This window comes from Syngnathoides biaculeatus, chromosome 14, assembly GCF_019802595.1.
Source record: "Syngnathoides biaculeatus isolate LvHL_M chromosome 14, ASM1980259v1, whole genome shotgun sequence".
Lineage (NCBI taxonomy): Eukaryota > Metazoa > Chordata > Actinopteri > Syngnathiformes > Syngnathidae > Syngnathoides > Syngnathoides biaculeatus.
In genome coordinates this window covers 22342904-22358188 of record NC_084653.1, presented here as the reverse complement: position 1 = coordinate 22358188, position 15285 = coordinate 22342904, and the positions used below count along the sequence as shown (strand labels likewise).

General features: G+C 47.4%; 1 protein-coding gene across 1 annotated transcript; it reads right to left on the bottom strand.

Moving 5' to 3' along the window:
• Nucleotides 1–6978: 6978 nt before the first annotated feature.
• On the bottom strand, nucleotides 6979–15178 carry fancb (FA complementation group B). The gene is made up of 8 exons (XM_061840770.1): nucleotides 14291–15178; nucleotides 13986–14141; nucleotides 13756–13845; nucleotides 13522–13650; nucleotides 11663–11835; nucleotides 10004–10422; nucleotides 9601–9841; nucleotides 6979–8004 (listed from the first exon to the last, which is right to left on the bottom strand). Exons 1-8 carry the CDS (start codon nucleotides 15164–15166, stop codon nucleotides 7596–7598), a joined length of 2493 nt encoding a protein of 830 aa, XP_061696754.1. The 5' UTR covers nucleotides 15167–15178; the 3' UTR covers nucleotides 6979–7595.
• Nucleotides 15179–15285: the final 107 nt, after the last annotated feature.

Here is a 15285-nt window from a genome sequence, read left to right as displayed (position 1 = left end):
GAAGAGACAAAATTGTACAACTCTACACGGCTGGAAAGGGGTATGGAGAAATTGCCGAGCAGCTTGGTGGAAAAAAGGTCCACTGTTGGAGCAATCATTAGAAAATGGAAGAAGCTAAACATGACGGTCAATCTCAATCGGAGCGGAGCCCCATGCGAGATGTCACCTCGTGGGGTCTCAATGATCCTTAGAAAGGAATCAGCCCAGGACTACACAACAGGACTTGGTCAATGACCTGAAAAGAGCTGGGACCACCGTTTCCAAGGTGACTGTTGGTAATACACTAAGACGTCATGGTTTGAAATCATGCATGGCAAGGAAGTTCCTCTGCTTAAACCAGCACATGTCAACGCCCGTCTTAAGTTTGTCAATGACCATTTGGATGATACAGAGTATTCATGGGAGAACGTTTTGTGGTCAGATGAGACCAAAATGGAACTTTTTGGTCATAATTCCACTATTCCGTGTTTGGAATGATGAACTAATGACGAGTTCCATCCCAAGAACACCATCCCTACTGTGAAGCATGGGGGTGGTCGCATCATGCTTTGGGGCTGTTTTTCTGTACATGGGACAGGACGACTGCACTGTATTAAGGGAGGGGATGACCGCGGCCATGTATTGTGAGATTTTGGGGAACAACCTCTTTCCCTCAGTCAGAGGGTTGAAGATGGGTCGTGGCAGGGTCTTTCAACATGGTAATGAGCCGAAACGCACAGCCAGGAAAAACAAGGAGTTGCTCTGGCGTGGCCGAGGCAGTCTCCAGACTTAAACCCAATAGAAAATATTTGGCGGGAGCTGAAACTCCGTGTTTTTCAGCGACAGCCCAGAAACCTGTCTGATCTAGAGAAGATCTGTGTGGATGAGTGAGCCAAAATCCCTCCTGCAGTGTGTGCAAACCTGGTGAACAACTACAGGAAACGTTTGATCTCGGTAATTGCAGACAAAGGTTACTTTACCAAATATTAGCACTGGTTTTGTCAGGTGTTCAAATACTTATTTTCAGGTGTATCACACAAATAATTCATTAAAAAAATCATACATTGTGATTTCTGGATTTTGAGATGTTCTCTCTCACAGTGGACATGCACCTACCATGAAAAGTTCAGACCCCTCCATGATTTCTAAGTGGGAGAACCTGGTGTTCAAATACTTATTTTCTTCACTGTATGTGCTTGGCCAAAAGCCATGATTGTACGCCACGTGCGACCTTAATGAGACAGGTGAGCGCAATCATTTAGAGGAAGATTAACTCCCTGTAACGACACCGGCTTATGCGTTCACGCGTGATGAGAAAACGCGAGCTACTTTTGTAGATAAATATGCGAGGCTGCATGAGTCACGCAACCCAAATCGCGGGGCTTGTACCCTAATCAATAACACTAATCCTTTCGTAGAAATCCCATCAATTCCAACCTTACATAACAGCCCATTAATATTGTTTGAAATATGTAAAGGGTCGGGGTTGGGGGGAGTCATTAGGCCCTATGACAGCGCGGGAAAGAAAAATTAGTTGCAGTTTCTAATTGCGTTCGGGATCGAAACAACTTGCGCTCATTTATCGGGGAGGACTTTGCGAGCACCGAGAGGCCAGAATCGAGAGTTGCCCTGGCAACGGCACCCAATCACGAAGGCCGAGCAAGGAGTGAGGATGTGCAAATTGTTTGGAGCGCTGATATATTATTTAAACAGAAGAGCATTATGGCTTAACATGAACATTGCAGTCGTTGCGACAAAAAATAAATTACACCCCCCCCCCCCCCAGCTCTGCGTTTGAAGCCGTACGGCGGAATGCAAATATTATGACTTGAAACAACGAACGCTTGACAACATTTTCATTTTAATTGGTCATTACAGGCAAAAATGAAATGGAACTTTCCGCGGTGAGTCTTCATAATTAAGATTTTGCCATTCGCCCCCCTCCAGGATGCAAAAAAATTGCACATAAGCCATCGGAAGCTAGATTTTTTGGGGGAAAATTCTCCAATTTGCTTGTCGCTTTGACCGCACAATTCGCTCGTTCTGTCCATCCATTTTCTTTGACGCTTATCCTCATGAGGGTCGCAAACAGTCACACTCACAATCACACCTAGGCGCAATTTAGAGTGTCCAATTGATGTTGCACGTTTTTGGGATGTGGGAGGAAACGGGAGTCCCGGGAGAAAACCCATGCAGGTACGGGGAGAACATGCAAACTCCACACAGTCGGGTTCGGGATTGAACCCGGGACCTCAGAACTGTGAGGTCAACTCTTTCGAGCTGAGCCACCGTGCAGGCCAATTTGCTAATTTTCTCCATAATTTTGTGACTTTTTCAAACAACCTTTTTTGTACCTTTTAATATACTCGAATTGAGGAAACATAAATCATCTCCTCCACTGATTAAAAAAATTTTCATTTTATGCTAATTTCTTGGCCAGAATCAACACTTTTTTGTAACCAGCTGTAATTCAGCTCTTAACCAGATCATAATTGTATTCCATTTTATGATTCATCCTATAGCACTTTGTACGAGGTTACGTTGCATTGATAAATATATTTCTCACCATGACCACAAAACTACCTTATTTTGCTGGAGATTTTGTGATTTTTAAGCTGTAATAGTGAGTAGAAGTAATAAAATCACCAGAAAAATATTGCACAAAAACTACAGAAAATTGAGAAAAAAAAAAAATGATTAATAAGCATTGGTACTTCATTACTTTCTGTCACTGACGGCTAAAGGAAAATTTGGGCGATATCGATAGGGAACAGAATGTGAATACAGGGCAGCTGGTAAAGCATTGGCCTCACAGTTCTGAGGTCCCGGGTTCAATCCCGGACCCGCCTGTGTGGGGTTTGCATCTTCTCCCCATGCCTGCGTGGGTTTTCTCCAGGCACTCCGGTTTCCTCCCACATCCCAAAAACATGCAACATTTAATTAATTGGACACTCTAAATTGCCCCTAGGTGTGATCGTGAGGGTGGCTATTTGTCTCTTTGTGCCCTGCGATTGGCTGGCGACCAGTCCAGGGTGGACTCAGCCTGTTGACAGCTGGGATAGGCTGCAGCATCCCCGTGACCCTTGTGAGGATAAGCAGCACAGAAAAATGGATGGATGGAAATATAATTCTTGAAATGTACAGAATTTTAAAAAATGTTTTAAGTGGAATAAAAAAAGTGCTAAATGTTTAGTAAATAAATAATTAATTGATTAAAGAATCCCTGCCGATATTCAGAGTCCATGTGGAAATCAAATTTTTAAAACGTGAGTCATATGATTTAATTCCATGCAGCGGCGCAACTGTAACTGATAATCATCCTTGAAAGAGATGTTTTGTTTGAAACGGGAACACAGAGGCTTGGAAACAATGAGTTCAGCTCCCCCCCCCCCCCCATGCTTCTCGTTTTTTATTGTCTTACTTACATCCTTTTTTTTTTTCTTTTTAGCTATGGAAATACACAAAGGAGTCAAAACGACATATCGCTTCAGCGTATTTCTTCCCGGAGCACTTCTCACTTCGGTCATTTTGCATCAGGCCAAAAGGCCCAAAGAAACACTCAGAACTGAGGTCACGGCGAGGATGAGGAGGTGGGGGGCGGCGGCCGAGCCCCCGTTGTACGGGTTGCCCGGACAAAAATGGGCTTGATGATCAAACGACACGTTCCAGATGTTCATGTGACCTTTTATCACGCTACCTGTTGGGAAACAAAACAAAACGAGCGACAAATGTCAGCGACGTCGCGCTTTCTTTGAGCAGCTCAATTTGCAGATGGAAAGGAAAGAAAGTGACGTTACTTACCGTTGACGTTTAGTGTAAAGCACAAATCCAGCCCGAGCGGGGAGCTCGTAACATTGCGCAATTCTTTCATGTCGGGGGTTGAATATGTCGAATATTTGCATCCCAACACTGGCGTGCACACTGCGTAAACACATTAAGGCATTTGCCATCCATTATTTGATTTTCATTTTTGTTTCGCCGGCACGATTGCATTGGATTTTGTACATTCACAAAAATTTTTGGCATATTCAGCGAGGAGCTGCATGTAAAAAATTGACATGCGCTTCAGCAATGAATGCAATACAGTCAAAATACATATTTTATTGCATTCACTATGCTGAAGAATTACAGATGCCCTTCGGTATATTCTATTCAAAAATGAAATTCTTGAGTCAAAATACAAAATGAAATATACCATTAATTTTTCACATTGACATCTTGGGAAAAAAAGTGTCAAAATTCCTCATCTCGAGACATTTTAATGAGAAATAATAAAGATTAACCCATTCATGCGCAGGGTGACAATTTTTATGCCTTATTGAGATAAATGTCTCCTAACAGGCCACAATCGAGGAAATAACATTATTTTTCGTTTATGGTGAAGTTATATGATAATTTGAGGCACCCATGTTGGGTCAGGAAGGAAGGAAAGGGAAATCACTCCGCGGTAACTTCGACCGATGAGGATAATATTTTGATATACTAAAGGATATAATGCGTGGAAATCATGATGTCCACGAATGGGTCAATTAATACAGAAACTTCATAAATCATTTATATAATTTGTACTTGACTCTATCCTTTTTTAATGGAACCACTGAAATATGATTAACTTTCGAGTTTCCGATCAAAACGTTATTCTTTAATTTCTGACATTTTTGGGATCATTTTACAACATCATTCAATGTGATTTTATATTTCCCGGGCGAACTCTCGAAAAACGGCACACGCATGAATGAAATCAAACCTTCATTTACGCAAATTATCGCCGCTGTCCTTACCAGTCAACAGAGTCATGACCCGGATCAGCGCCACCGTGACCATCCTTGCGGTTGTTTGCGTCTTCTTGTCCTCCTGCGTTATATTATATTCGATTCCCACCTTGATGTGGAAGTGCCGCTTTTTGTTGACCAATCAACGGACGGCATCCGTAGCTCCACCCTTCAAATAACCACGAATGTCAGGTAGCTGCAAATTATGTATTGTGTGAAATGATGAGCCCACCCACCCACGCTCGGTCGCCCTTCATCGATCGCACTCGTGACCCGACACCAAGGTGAGCGTACTCATCATACGGCACGAATACCGACATGTTCAAAATGATCGCTTATATGCTGCGTGCGTGTGTGGATGTTTCGCTGCTATTATTAGCACATCTGTCTGGGAACAGGAGGTCGCGCGTTGACCCATTATTAATTTTCAACAATTGTGTGCTCCGATGCACATACAGTATTTGCTTGCTTGTGTAAGATACAAGGGTGATGGTTGTTGAGTTGGGAGTTTTAGTCGCGGTTTGCAGTGTTATAGAAACGAAACGCGTCACAAGGGGAGCTTTCTTATTTATTTCAAAAATAGACAATTATTCACTCGCGTGACGGGCATCTATTTTGATCATATTTTGTTCAGCGTTATGGGGAGCGGGAGCCGAATGGAGCAAAATTCACATTACAGTCTCGACTGGTTGCCAGCCCATCATTTTAAGGGTTGTTGATGTGTCAAAATGTTATTGACGCAGGGGAATATTCCCTATCAATCAATACATTTTCATTTTATGATTGAAAATGGGGCGGCACGATAGATAAGCAGGAAGTTCTGAGGTCCCAGGTTCGATCCCGGCCCCGCCTGCGTGGGTTTTCTCCGGGCACTCCGGTTTCCTCCCAAATCCCCAAAACACGCGACATTAATTGGACACTCTAAATTGCCCCTAGGTGTGATTGTGAGTGCGGCTGTTTGTCTCTACGTGCCCTGCGATTGGCTGGTGACCAGTTCAGGGTGTCCCCCGCCTCCTGGCCGTTGACAGCTGGGATAGGCTCCGGCACTTGTGAGGATAAGTGGCTAAGAAAATGGATGGATGAATATTTAAAATGGGGCAGCACGGTGGAGCGACTAGTTACAGTGTTAGTCTCGCAGTTCTGAGGAGCGGGGTTTGAATCCCGGCCAATGTGGAGTTTGCATGTCCTCCCCGTGCCCGTGGAGGTTTTCTCCGGACAGTCCGGTTTCCTCTCATATCCCCAAAAACATGCATTTATTGAATAATAAATTGTCCTTAGGTGTGATTGTGAGTGCAATTGTTTTCGGTCTGCGAGCCCTGTGATTGGCTGGAAACTAGTTGAGGGCGCACCCTGCTTCCTGCTCGAAGATAGCTGGGATAGGCTCCAGCACGCCTGAAACCCTTGTGAGGATAAGCAGCTCAGAAGATGGATGGAAAACAGAATGGAGGAATTTGGGTTATAGTGAACTCTTGTTTATATGCACGAGTCTCATCAGGTTCTGCTTCAGGTCACCAAGTACCGTAATTTCCGGCCTATAATCCGCGACTTTTTTCACACGCTTTCAACCCTGCGGTTTATGCGGTGATGCATTTTTTTTTTTTCTAACGGCCGCAAGGGGGCACTCGAGTGGAAAAGTTAAGAGTGAAACCAGTGGAATATATGTGCAGAGGAAGTGACTTTTACCGGTCCAGCCTTGTTAGCGCTGCGCTGGCGTGTTACTGCCGTGCTTCAGTGATTTTTACCGGCATGTTTTTTTAACCAGCTCTGCGCAGCACGCTAGTGATAGCGCAGCAGTGCTAGCATTAGCGTGGCGACACTAGCGTTAAACTCTCTGTGTACCGTCTTTCTTTGTAAATATCTTGTTTTCAATCCGGGTTTCAATGTGAGCACTTGCGGTTTTTACACAGCTGCGGCCCACGTTTGTACCAAATGGTATTTCCTTTACAAATGTACCGGGTGAGGCTTATAACCAGGTGCGCTCTGTAGGCCGAGAATTTGGTAGTTGAAAATGAAAGTGCTTGTACTGGTTGCAGTCAAGTAGAGCACCCGACTTTCTCTATAATTCTTCTGGATGCCATGAATTAAATTATTCACTAGCCACAAATTCTCATTTAATCTTTTAATTACAATTTATTAATTTGCTGATATGAGGAAATGGCAAATGTTTAAGATGAGTTATTTTTTTAAGCATTTGCTATTTTTTGTTATTGCCACATTTTGAAAAATAAAAATAAAAATTGCACGTCCAAAACAGTTCATAACCTTTCTCAAAAAACATTGTGTATTATTTTCATAATCAACTTATTAAGTATGAACGGGCGTGAACAGGGCGATACTCTTATTCGATTGGTACATCTCTTGTATTGGATTCCAGGTTGATAAAGTCTTGGTTTTCATGCAATATGAAAAAAATAATAGTGCGACATGATGCTCGGGGAAACAAAATACGGACATAAGATTTGTAAAGGTCGCTTCCGGCCAGTTTTCTGATCCACTGCTGGACGATCTGGATGACACCTTCCGCACTTGTGGGCTTTTCTCAACGGCGTCGTATGCGCAACGGCGTCACGTCCCAGAAAAGGAAACAAGTCGACCGTGAGGTGGAAGAACCAAAAAAGCTTTGCCTTGTGCGATCTACCACCCCCCCCCCACCCCTCCACTTACATTTCTCACTTCGGGGTGAAATGAGAGGGCATCAGCAAATATGTGAGGACACAGTCTGGAGGATTGGGACGAGCACAGCGACGCCAGGTGATCGGGTGGAAATGCGCTCAGGTGGAGACAGGACGCAAAAACCGAATGCAACCAAGTCGGTATCGGTTTTTCAACGCTCAGTGTCAGCGCTTAATATGATTTCATCTGCGTTTCCATGAGAGCGGCGAGATCCCCGTCGAGCCGGGCTCCAGACAGCTTTCGGAGGAGCGCGCGGTACCTCGTCACGTCCACCCGCCGGTTTAAATCCCGCACGCTCCTCTCCACGTCCCGTCGCCAAGCCATTCGACGCTTGCGGATCTCCTCGGGCGTGCCCGGATCGGGGATCTCCTCGGGGCCCGCCGTCGCCCTCTCGTCGCCTTCGTCCTGCCCACGCGGCAGCAGCGACACCAACTCCCGTAGTGTTGCCACTTCCTTCTCCAGAGCCAAAGCAAGGTTCTCAGATGACTCCGCTCCTCTTGTGCGATGGATGGGCTGGATGGAGCAGGATGCTGGGAGGTGACCAATCAGGGTGTCCAGAATCTTGAGCATCTCCAAATGGCTGCCAAAGAGATTGATGATTTTTTTAATATGCCCCAACAGACTGAAAACAATACAAAACATTGAAAAATACAACAATAATGCTCGACATGTAACGGTGATTATGTGACGACAGCGTTTCCCTGATTCCCTGCTTGTGAGATCACAGACATGTTTTTCCAAATCATCTTTCCTCATTGGCATGAATGGAAGCGCCGTCGATCCGTTCCCGACTCCCAAAACTCGCCCAATGAAAATGTTTTGTAACGACTCTTTTAAGGAGAAAAATAGCGCTCTATAGAACAGGTGTCAACCAGGGAGCCTGGGGGCAAGATCTGGCCCACCGCATCATTTTATCTGGCCCATAAAAGCAAATCAAAATTGCTAATTTTATTTTGGTGTCAAAATAATGAGATGTTGCAATGCATTTTTTGCCTTCCAATTCTCCGTTTTCTTTCGGCTTGTCCCACTAGGGGTTGCCACAGCGTGTCATCTTTTTCCATCTAAGCCCATCTCGTGCATCTTCCTCTCTAAAACCCACTGCCCTCATGTCCTCCCTCACTCCCTTTCATGCTTTTACCTGGTAGCTCCATCCTCAGCACCTTTCTACCGATATACTCACTCTCTCGCCTCCGAACATGTCCAAACCATCGAAGTCTGCTCTCTCGAACCTTGTCTCCAAAACATCCAACTTTGGCTGTCCCTCTAATGAGTTTATTTCTAATCCTATCCAACCTGGTCACACCAAACGAGAACCTCAAGATCTTCATTTCTGCTACCTCCAGTTCTGCTTCCTGTTGTCTCTTCAGTGCCACCGTCTCTAATCCGTACATCATGCCCGGCCTCACCACTATTTTATAAACTTTGCCCTTCGCCCTAGCGGAGACTCTTCTGTCACATCGAACACCAGACACCTTCCTCCAACTGTTCCATCCCGCTTGGACCCATTTCTTCACTTCCTTACCACGCTCACCATCCAATCCCCCTTTGAAAAGAACTGTAATATAGGCTTCTGATTTCAAAACTGCATATTTGTCAATTTGTTGTAAATACTGAAAGCTACTAGACTGTAAAGGTCCCCCCTGAGGCATGTCATAACTTCAAAAATCAGTTTGACAACCCTACTCTATAGTATCATACATACAAAAATAAACCGTAATAAAATGAATGTAATGAATCCAGGGTGAGAAGTTCTGTCATCCGGGAGGGGCTCAGTGTCAAGCCGCTGCTCCTCCGCATCGAGATGAGCCAGATGAGGTGGCTGGGGCATCTGATCCGGATGCCTGCCGGACACCTCCCTAGTGAGGTGTTCAGGGCGTGTCCCACTGGAAAGAGACCCCGGGGACGACCCAGGACACGCTGGAGAGACTATCTCTCTCGGTTGGCCTGGGAACGCTTCGGGATCCCTCCGGAAGAGCTGGAAGAAGTGGCCGGGGAAAGGGAAGCTCGAAATATTCCGGGACATCTACTTTCAAACTTTCAAAATGTGTTTTCTAAACCAGTTGAACAAGAAGATCATAAAGTGTCCTTGCAAAGTGAGACTTTTCCTAGCTTGATGCAAACATCTTGTTTGTGCCAGAGTGTTCTGCTTTTGGCACTACAAATGCATCCTTCTCACCTCGAGTGGACCGCCAGTTCCCCCCGGAAAGGTCCGCTGCGACGCCAGCGCAGCAGCGACAGAGAAGAGAGTCCTCGAGAAGCCAGCAGTTGATGCTGAGGGCTCACTCCCACCCTCGCGCAGCCCACTCCTCTCTGCAGCCAGCCGTCAATGTCGCCCAAGCTGTGATCGGGGGAGTCTACGCGGAAAGCCCAGTGATCCAGAAGCGCCAAGAGACACAGGAAGTCCTCCTGAGCCTCGTCTGGGCAGCAAGAAAATTAAAATGGTCAAGGCGGAAGTTTATTCTTCAAAGAAACACTGTTACGACAATCATTTGGATTATATTCTGCTGTTTGATGACTTGAAAATGATGGTGTTATTGAGGAAGCATAATAATTGCACAATCATTTGGAATGCAGTTTACCGGTTTTTAGCTCAGGGTTGCTCAAAAGTTGGGTTTTGAAGTCCGCGTGGATGTCGACAGTGATTTGACCGCAATGCAGCACCGTCGGCGGCGACAGCGGGACACCCGCGAGGACCGAGCCGTCCTTTCTCGGGCTGTAACGGAGCGCGACGTTGCATTTGACACAGCCGGAGTTCAGCAGAGGCGCCAGCTCGGTCACGGCGGTCACGGCGAGTCTGGCCGCGTCGGGATCGCCGTGCCGCTTGCTCCTTTTGGCCGCCGGCTCCGGGGAGGTGGCCGCCGAGGAGGACGGGGAGGCGGAGGGCGGTCTGGCGAACGCGGGGAGCCGCGCCGCTCTGCTTTGGGTCCGGATGACCGCGGGCCTCGGGCCGCCGCGGCCCGTCTCTGTCAGGACGGATAAACTTGTGCCGACCGCTGGTCTGGAACAAAAATAGCGCAGATGTGCGTGTGTAGAAAGGTAATTGACAGCAATATTCCAGATGGTGAGAATACATCAGAAGTTGCGGCCACGAACAGTTTTTCTCGACTTGTGCTGGAACAGGTGGTGGGAGACATCAGATTGCCCCCACTAAAGGAAAATGTCGGGTTTATTAGAGGAAGAAAAAGAGGGGTTGCCATGACAACCACCTGCATTAGGCTGAAATTCCCATTTAGACTCGTGGCAGTCGACAAGTACACATTATACTTCGGCGAGTATTACAGGATAAATTGCTCATGCTCACGACTTCCAGCACGAGATGTTCAGGTGTACTTGTAGTTTCATCTTTGCCAACATAATGATGATGACATTTTCACGGATATTATTTTCCACAATATAGCGGAAACGCCACCTGCCAATTGTTCTGTGATGTTTCGTCACCTCAAGACACTTTCTTTTGATTGTTTTAACGAATTTGAGAACAGCTGCTTTATAAACTCGGCACGGTGGATCAGCTGTTTAAAGCGTTGGCCTCACGGTTCTGAGGTCCCGGGTTCGATCCAGGACCCGCCTGTGTGGAGTTTGCATGTTCTCCCCCTTACACTCCGGTGTCCTCCCACATCCCAAATAATTGGACACTCTGAATTGCCCCTAGGTGTGATTGTGAGTGCGACTCTCAATGTGCCCTGCGATTGGCTGGCGACCAGTTCGGGGTGTACCCCGCCTCCTGCCCGTTGATAGCTGGGAGAGCCTCCGGCACTCCCTACGACCCTTGTGAGGATAAGCGGCAAAGAAAATGGATGGATGGATGCTTTGCAAACTCACCCGAGACTTTTTAGCGATATATTTTTGTATAGGTTTGGTATTTACAGCGGGCGGCACGGTGGCGCAGCTGGTAAAGCATTGGCCTCACACTTCTGAGGTCCCGGGCTTGATCCCGGCCCCACCTGTGTGGAGTTTGCATGTTCTTCCCATGCCTGCGTGGGTTTCCTCCCGGCACTCCGCTTTCCTCCCACATCCCAAAGACATGCAACATTAATTGGACACTCTGAATTGCCCCTAGGTGTGATTGTGAGTGCGACTCTCGATGTGCCCTGCGATTGGCTGCCAACCAGTTCAGGGTGTACCCCGCCTCCTGCCCGTTGACAGCCGGGATAGGCTCCAGCACTCCCCGCGACCTTCGCGAGGATAAGCGGTGAAGAAAATGGATGAATGGTATTTAAACAGAGAAATGAAATTACACTGAGCTGTCGGCAGCGAGTATCACTCCCACGACCAATCGTCCGTCGACGACGCGGTGCCACAGCTTGTCAACGTGAGGTCCGCAGGGCACGGCCGGCGTGACTCGGGCCTCGTCATCGGCGGCCTCGTCCTTCGACTCGTCATCGCTCTCCCAAAGAGCGACGAGTCCTTCCTGGAAAGAACGACGGTAACGACTTAAGACAAGCGCGCGACAGCCCTGACAGCAAATCGGCGTTCGCGGTTTGGATGGCAACACAAGACGATAAGCGGTGACCAATTCATTCAAACGAGAAACATCATTTGCGGCAATTTTGCTGTCGGCAAGACTTTGCGGCATTTAGCTTCACATTCTCCCTCACTGGCAGTGTGGCGAACACGGGCTGCCACCACTCCGAGATGCAACTTATCAGTATGAGTGGCAAGTGCCGGATCGGATCTAACGGCTTAGTGGGAAAACGGGGGAGGGACTCCGACCCCGCTGAAATTGACAGTTTTACAATTTTAAGTGCAACTAAATGTCACGCAAAACCTTTAAAACCAAAATTGTGCACGACATCAAATAAATTCACCGGAAGTATTCGATTAAAATACATGTGTAATAAAGTGCAGCCTTAACGAGTAAAAAACGTGAAATATTCAACAGCTTGTGCATCATGATAATTCAATGGGCACTCTGCTGCTCCTCATGCTGTGCACACATTGACCACTAGAGGGCAATATAATGTCATATCTGTAGATTGAATGATGATACAGCTGCCCTTGTTTCTGTATAAAGGCTTTACAACATATGCCTGTGAGTACTGTATGCTCTGTCTGCATATTTTGCACCCACTTTTGTTCAAATGTCAATTTTAAATAACCTTATTAAGGTAGCACTGTGGACCAGCTGTTCAACCGTTGGCCTAACCTCAAGACACTTTCTTTTGATTGTTTTATTGAATTTGAGAACACCTGCTTTATAAACTCGGCACTGTGGATCAGCTGTTTAAAGCATTGGCTTCACGGTTCTGAGGACCTGGGTTCAATCCCGGCCCCGCCTGCGTGGAGTTTGCATGTTCTCCCCGTGCCTGCGTGGGTTTTGTCTGGGTGGGCACTCTGGTTTCCTCCCACATCCCAAAAACATGCAACATTAATTGGATGCTCTAAATTGCCCCTAGGTGTGATTGTAAGCGGCTGTTTGTCTCGATGTGGCCTGCGATTGCCTGGCGACCGGTTCAGGGTGTACCCTGGCTCCTGCCCGTTGACAGCTGGGATAGGCTCCAGCACTCCCCCGCGCCCCTTGTGAGGATAAGCGGCAAAGAAAATGGATGGATGATTATTCAACAGTTTGTGCATCATGATAATTCAATGGGCACTGTGCTGCTCCTGATGCTGCACACTCCTTGACCACCAGGGGGCAATACATAGTCATCTGCCCTTATTTCTTCGTAAAGGTTTGACAACATATGCTTGTGAGTACTGTATGCTCCGTCTGCATATTTTGCACCTGCTCATGTTCAAGTATTAGTTTTACATAATTTACGGGATTTCATTATTCACAATAAGTTAACCAAAGATTTGAATAAATGAAGATCTTAATGGATTAATACATTCTAATTGACCAAATTTACGAAAAAGGCGAAATGAATGCACCAATATCACAACTCTTGAGCATATAAAAACTCTTTGGCCCAGATTAAAGCGATACTTTGCTTATCTTCATGCAAAGATAAGTGCAGTACACGTTGATTTCAAACATTATCTGCACAGATTTCGGTTTCAATGTGTTTTAGGCAGGAATCGCTGTGTTGCGGATTCTCCAATGCGCCACTTTAATAAAAAAAAAAACAAAAAAAAAACGTGGATTTCCTGCAAGTACCTGCTCAGGCCGTGGGAGATTCGCTTCTCGACTTCCGACCGCCTCAGCGAGCGCTCGCACCGACTGCCGCACGACTCTGTCCTTCACTCTCGCCTCCCCCTGGAGCTCTCGCAGCGCGTTCAGTCCCCTCTTGAGACGGACGACGGCCCGCGTGGCAGAGGAAGTCAAAAGGTTCGGGGGTCACTCTTGGGAAAAATCTGATGTAACTTTCGCACGTCGGTTTTAATCGCCCACCTGCAGTCTGGATTCCAACGCTCGAATGGTGAGGAGTTGATTCTCCGGTGGAGGGGACAGCTGCACCGTTGAGCCGCTGTGCTCGCCGCGCTAAAATGGAAACATTTTGTATTTATTGAGACACCAGGATAACTAAACTGTTTCAGTTTTTGCTTATAATGTATGGGGGTATTTTCATGACAGTGCAAAAAATGTATACACAGTACTAATGGAGTAAAAGTTTTCATTACAGAATAGGAGATCCCGCAGAGGTCAGTGATGATGAAACGTTCCGGCGGCTGTCCCGACACGTCATCCCCATTAAAAACCAACAAAATCTGGTCCGTGCCGCATCCGAGATAGTCGTCCACGTGCACGTGGCTCACATTTGACCACTGCGCGGCTACCTGAAATAAACAATTCGGTGTGTTAGTGCTGAGATCTGGGAGAAATTGGAAATCACGCCTCAATGGATGCATCATTTTGATAATTATAAGTCAGCCCAGGGTCAAAGGTGAGCTGGGGCCTACTTTTCAGTAAATGCACCAATACGTACTTGAAACGCATCCTTCCACACTGCACACACGTGGCCTTGCTCGAAAGCCACGACAAAAATGACTCCGTTTCTTCCAGCGTCCGCCACGTGTATGGCTTCAGGTCTGTCGAAGGGCAGAGGGCACACATCTTCGACGGCGCCGTTCTCCAGGTAAAGCAGTTGACGGCCGGCGGTGGCCGCGACCGCGGTGCACCGCAGCGCGTCGCCCGTCAGGCTGGCCGACAGCACGGAGATGCACCGGGTGATGCGAATGTAAGGGGGGGGTAAAATCACCGAGCCGTCAAAGGCGTGACCCGTCCCGAGCAAATGGGCCACGGTCCGTTTGGCCGGGCACTGCTGCTCTCCCAGTATGAACACTTGTCTCTGATGGAGTGGGAGCTCGCCGATGATGCAGCAGGACAGCTGGAGGGGCGCCTGTTGGACCCCTCCTGAATGACTTGATGCGTGAAACACAGCATCAGCGTGCGTCCACAGCACTGTGGGGCCCTGCAAGATGCAAAGGTCCCCGCTCGGGCGATGGGGGAGCGAGAACTCAACGCAAGGCTTCAGCTGGTCGCAGGCGCTCAGAGTGAAAAGTTGATACAGGAACAAGTCCGCCTTCTTGTTGTTTTTAGCCACGAGGACACACGGCGTGCTGGTCCTGCTGCGTGCGCAAACGACGCTTTTCGACTTGATGAGGGCATCCACGCGTGCTGTGCTTTTGCGGCTGATGACAGCCGCTCCTTGCGATGCCTTCACGAACACCTCTCGCTCCGGTCGGAAAACAAAGCCGCGGAAGGTCAGCTCGCTCGTCTTGTTCTCACCCGGGGTGTGATCAAATGTGATTATCTTACCGCGGAACGAGAGTTGGGTGGAAGTCGTCCTGGCGCCCTTCATGAGGCCTTTTAAGTGACAACGAGATATTTCTGCGATGTAATTGGCGTTGCACTTGTGAAACGAATTCGCGTGTTTACACTGCGACAGTCGAAAACGCGCGCCATCCCGGAAGTGGACGT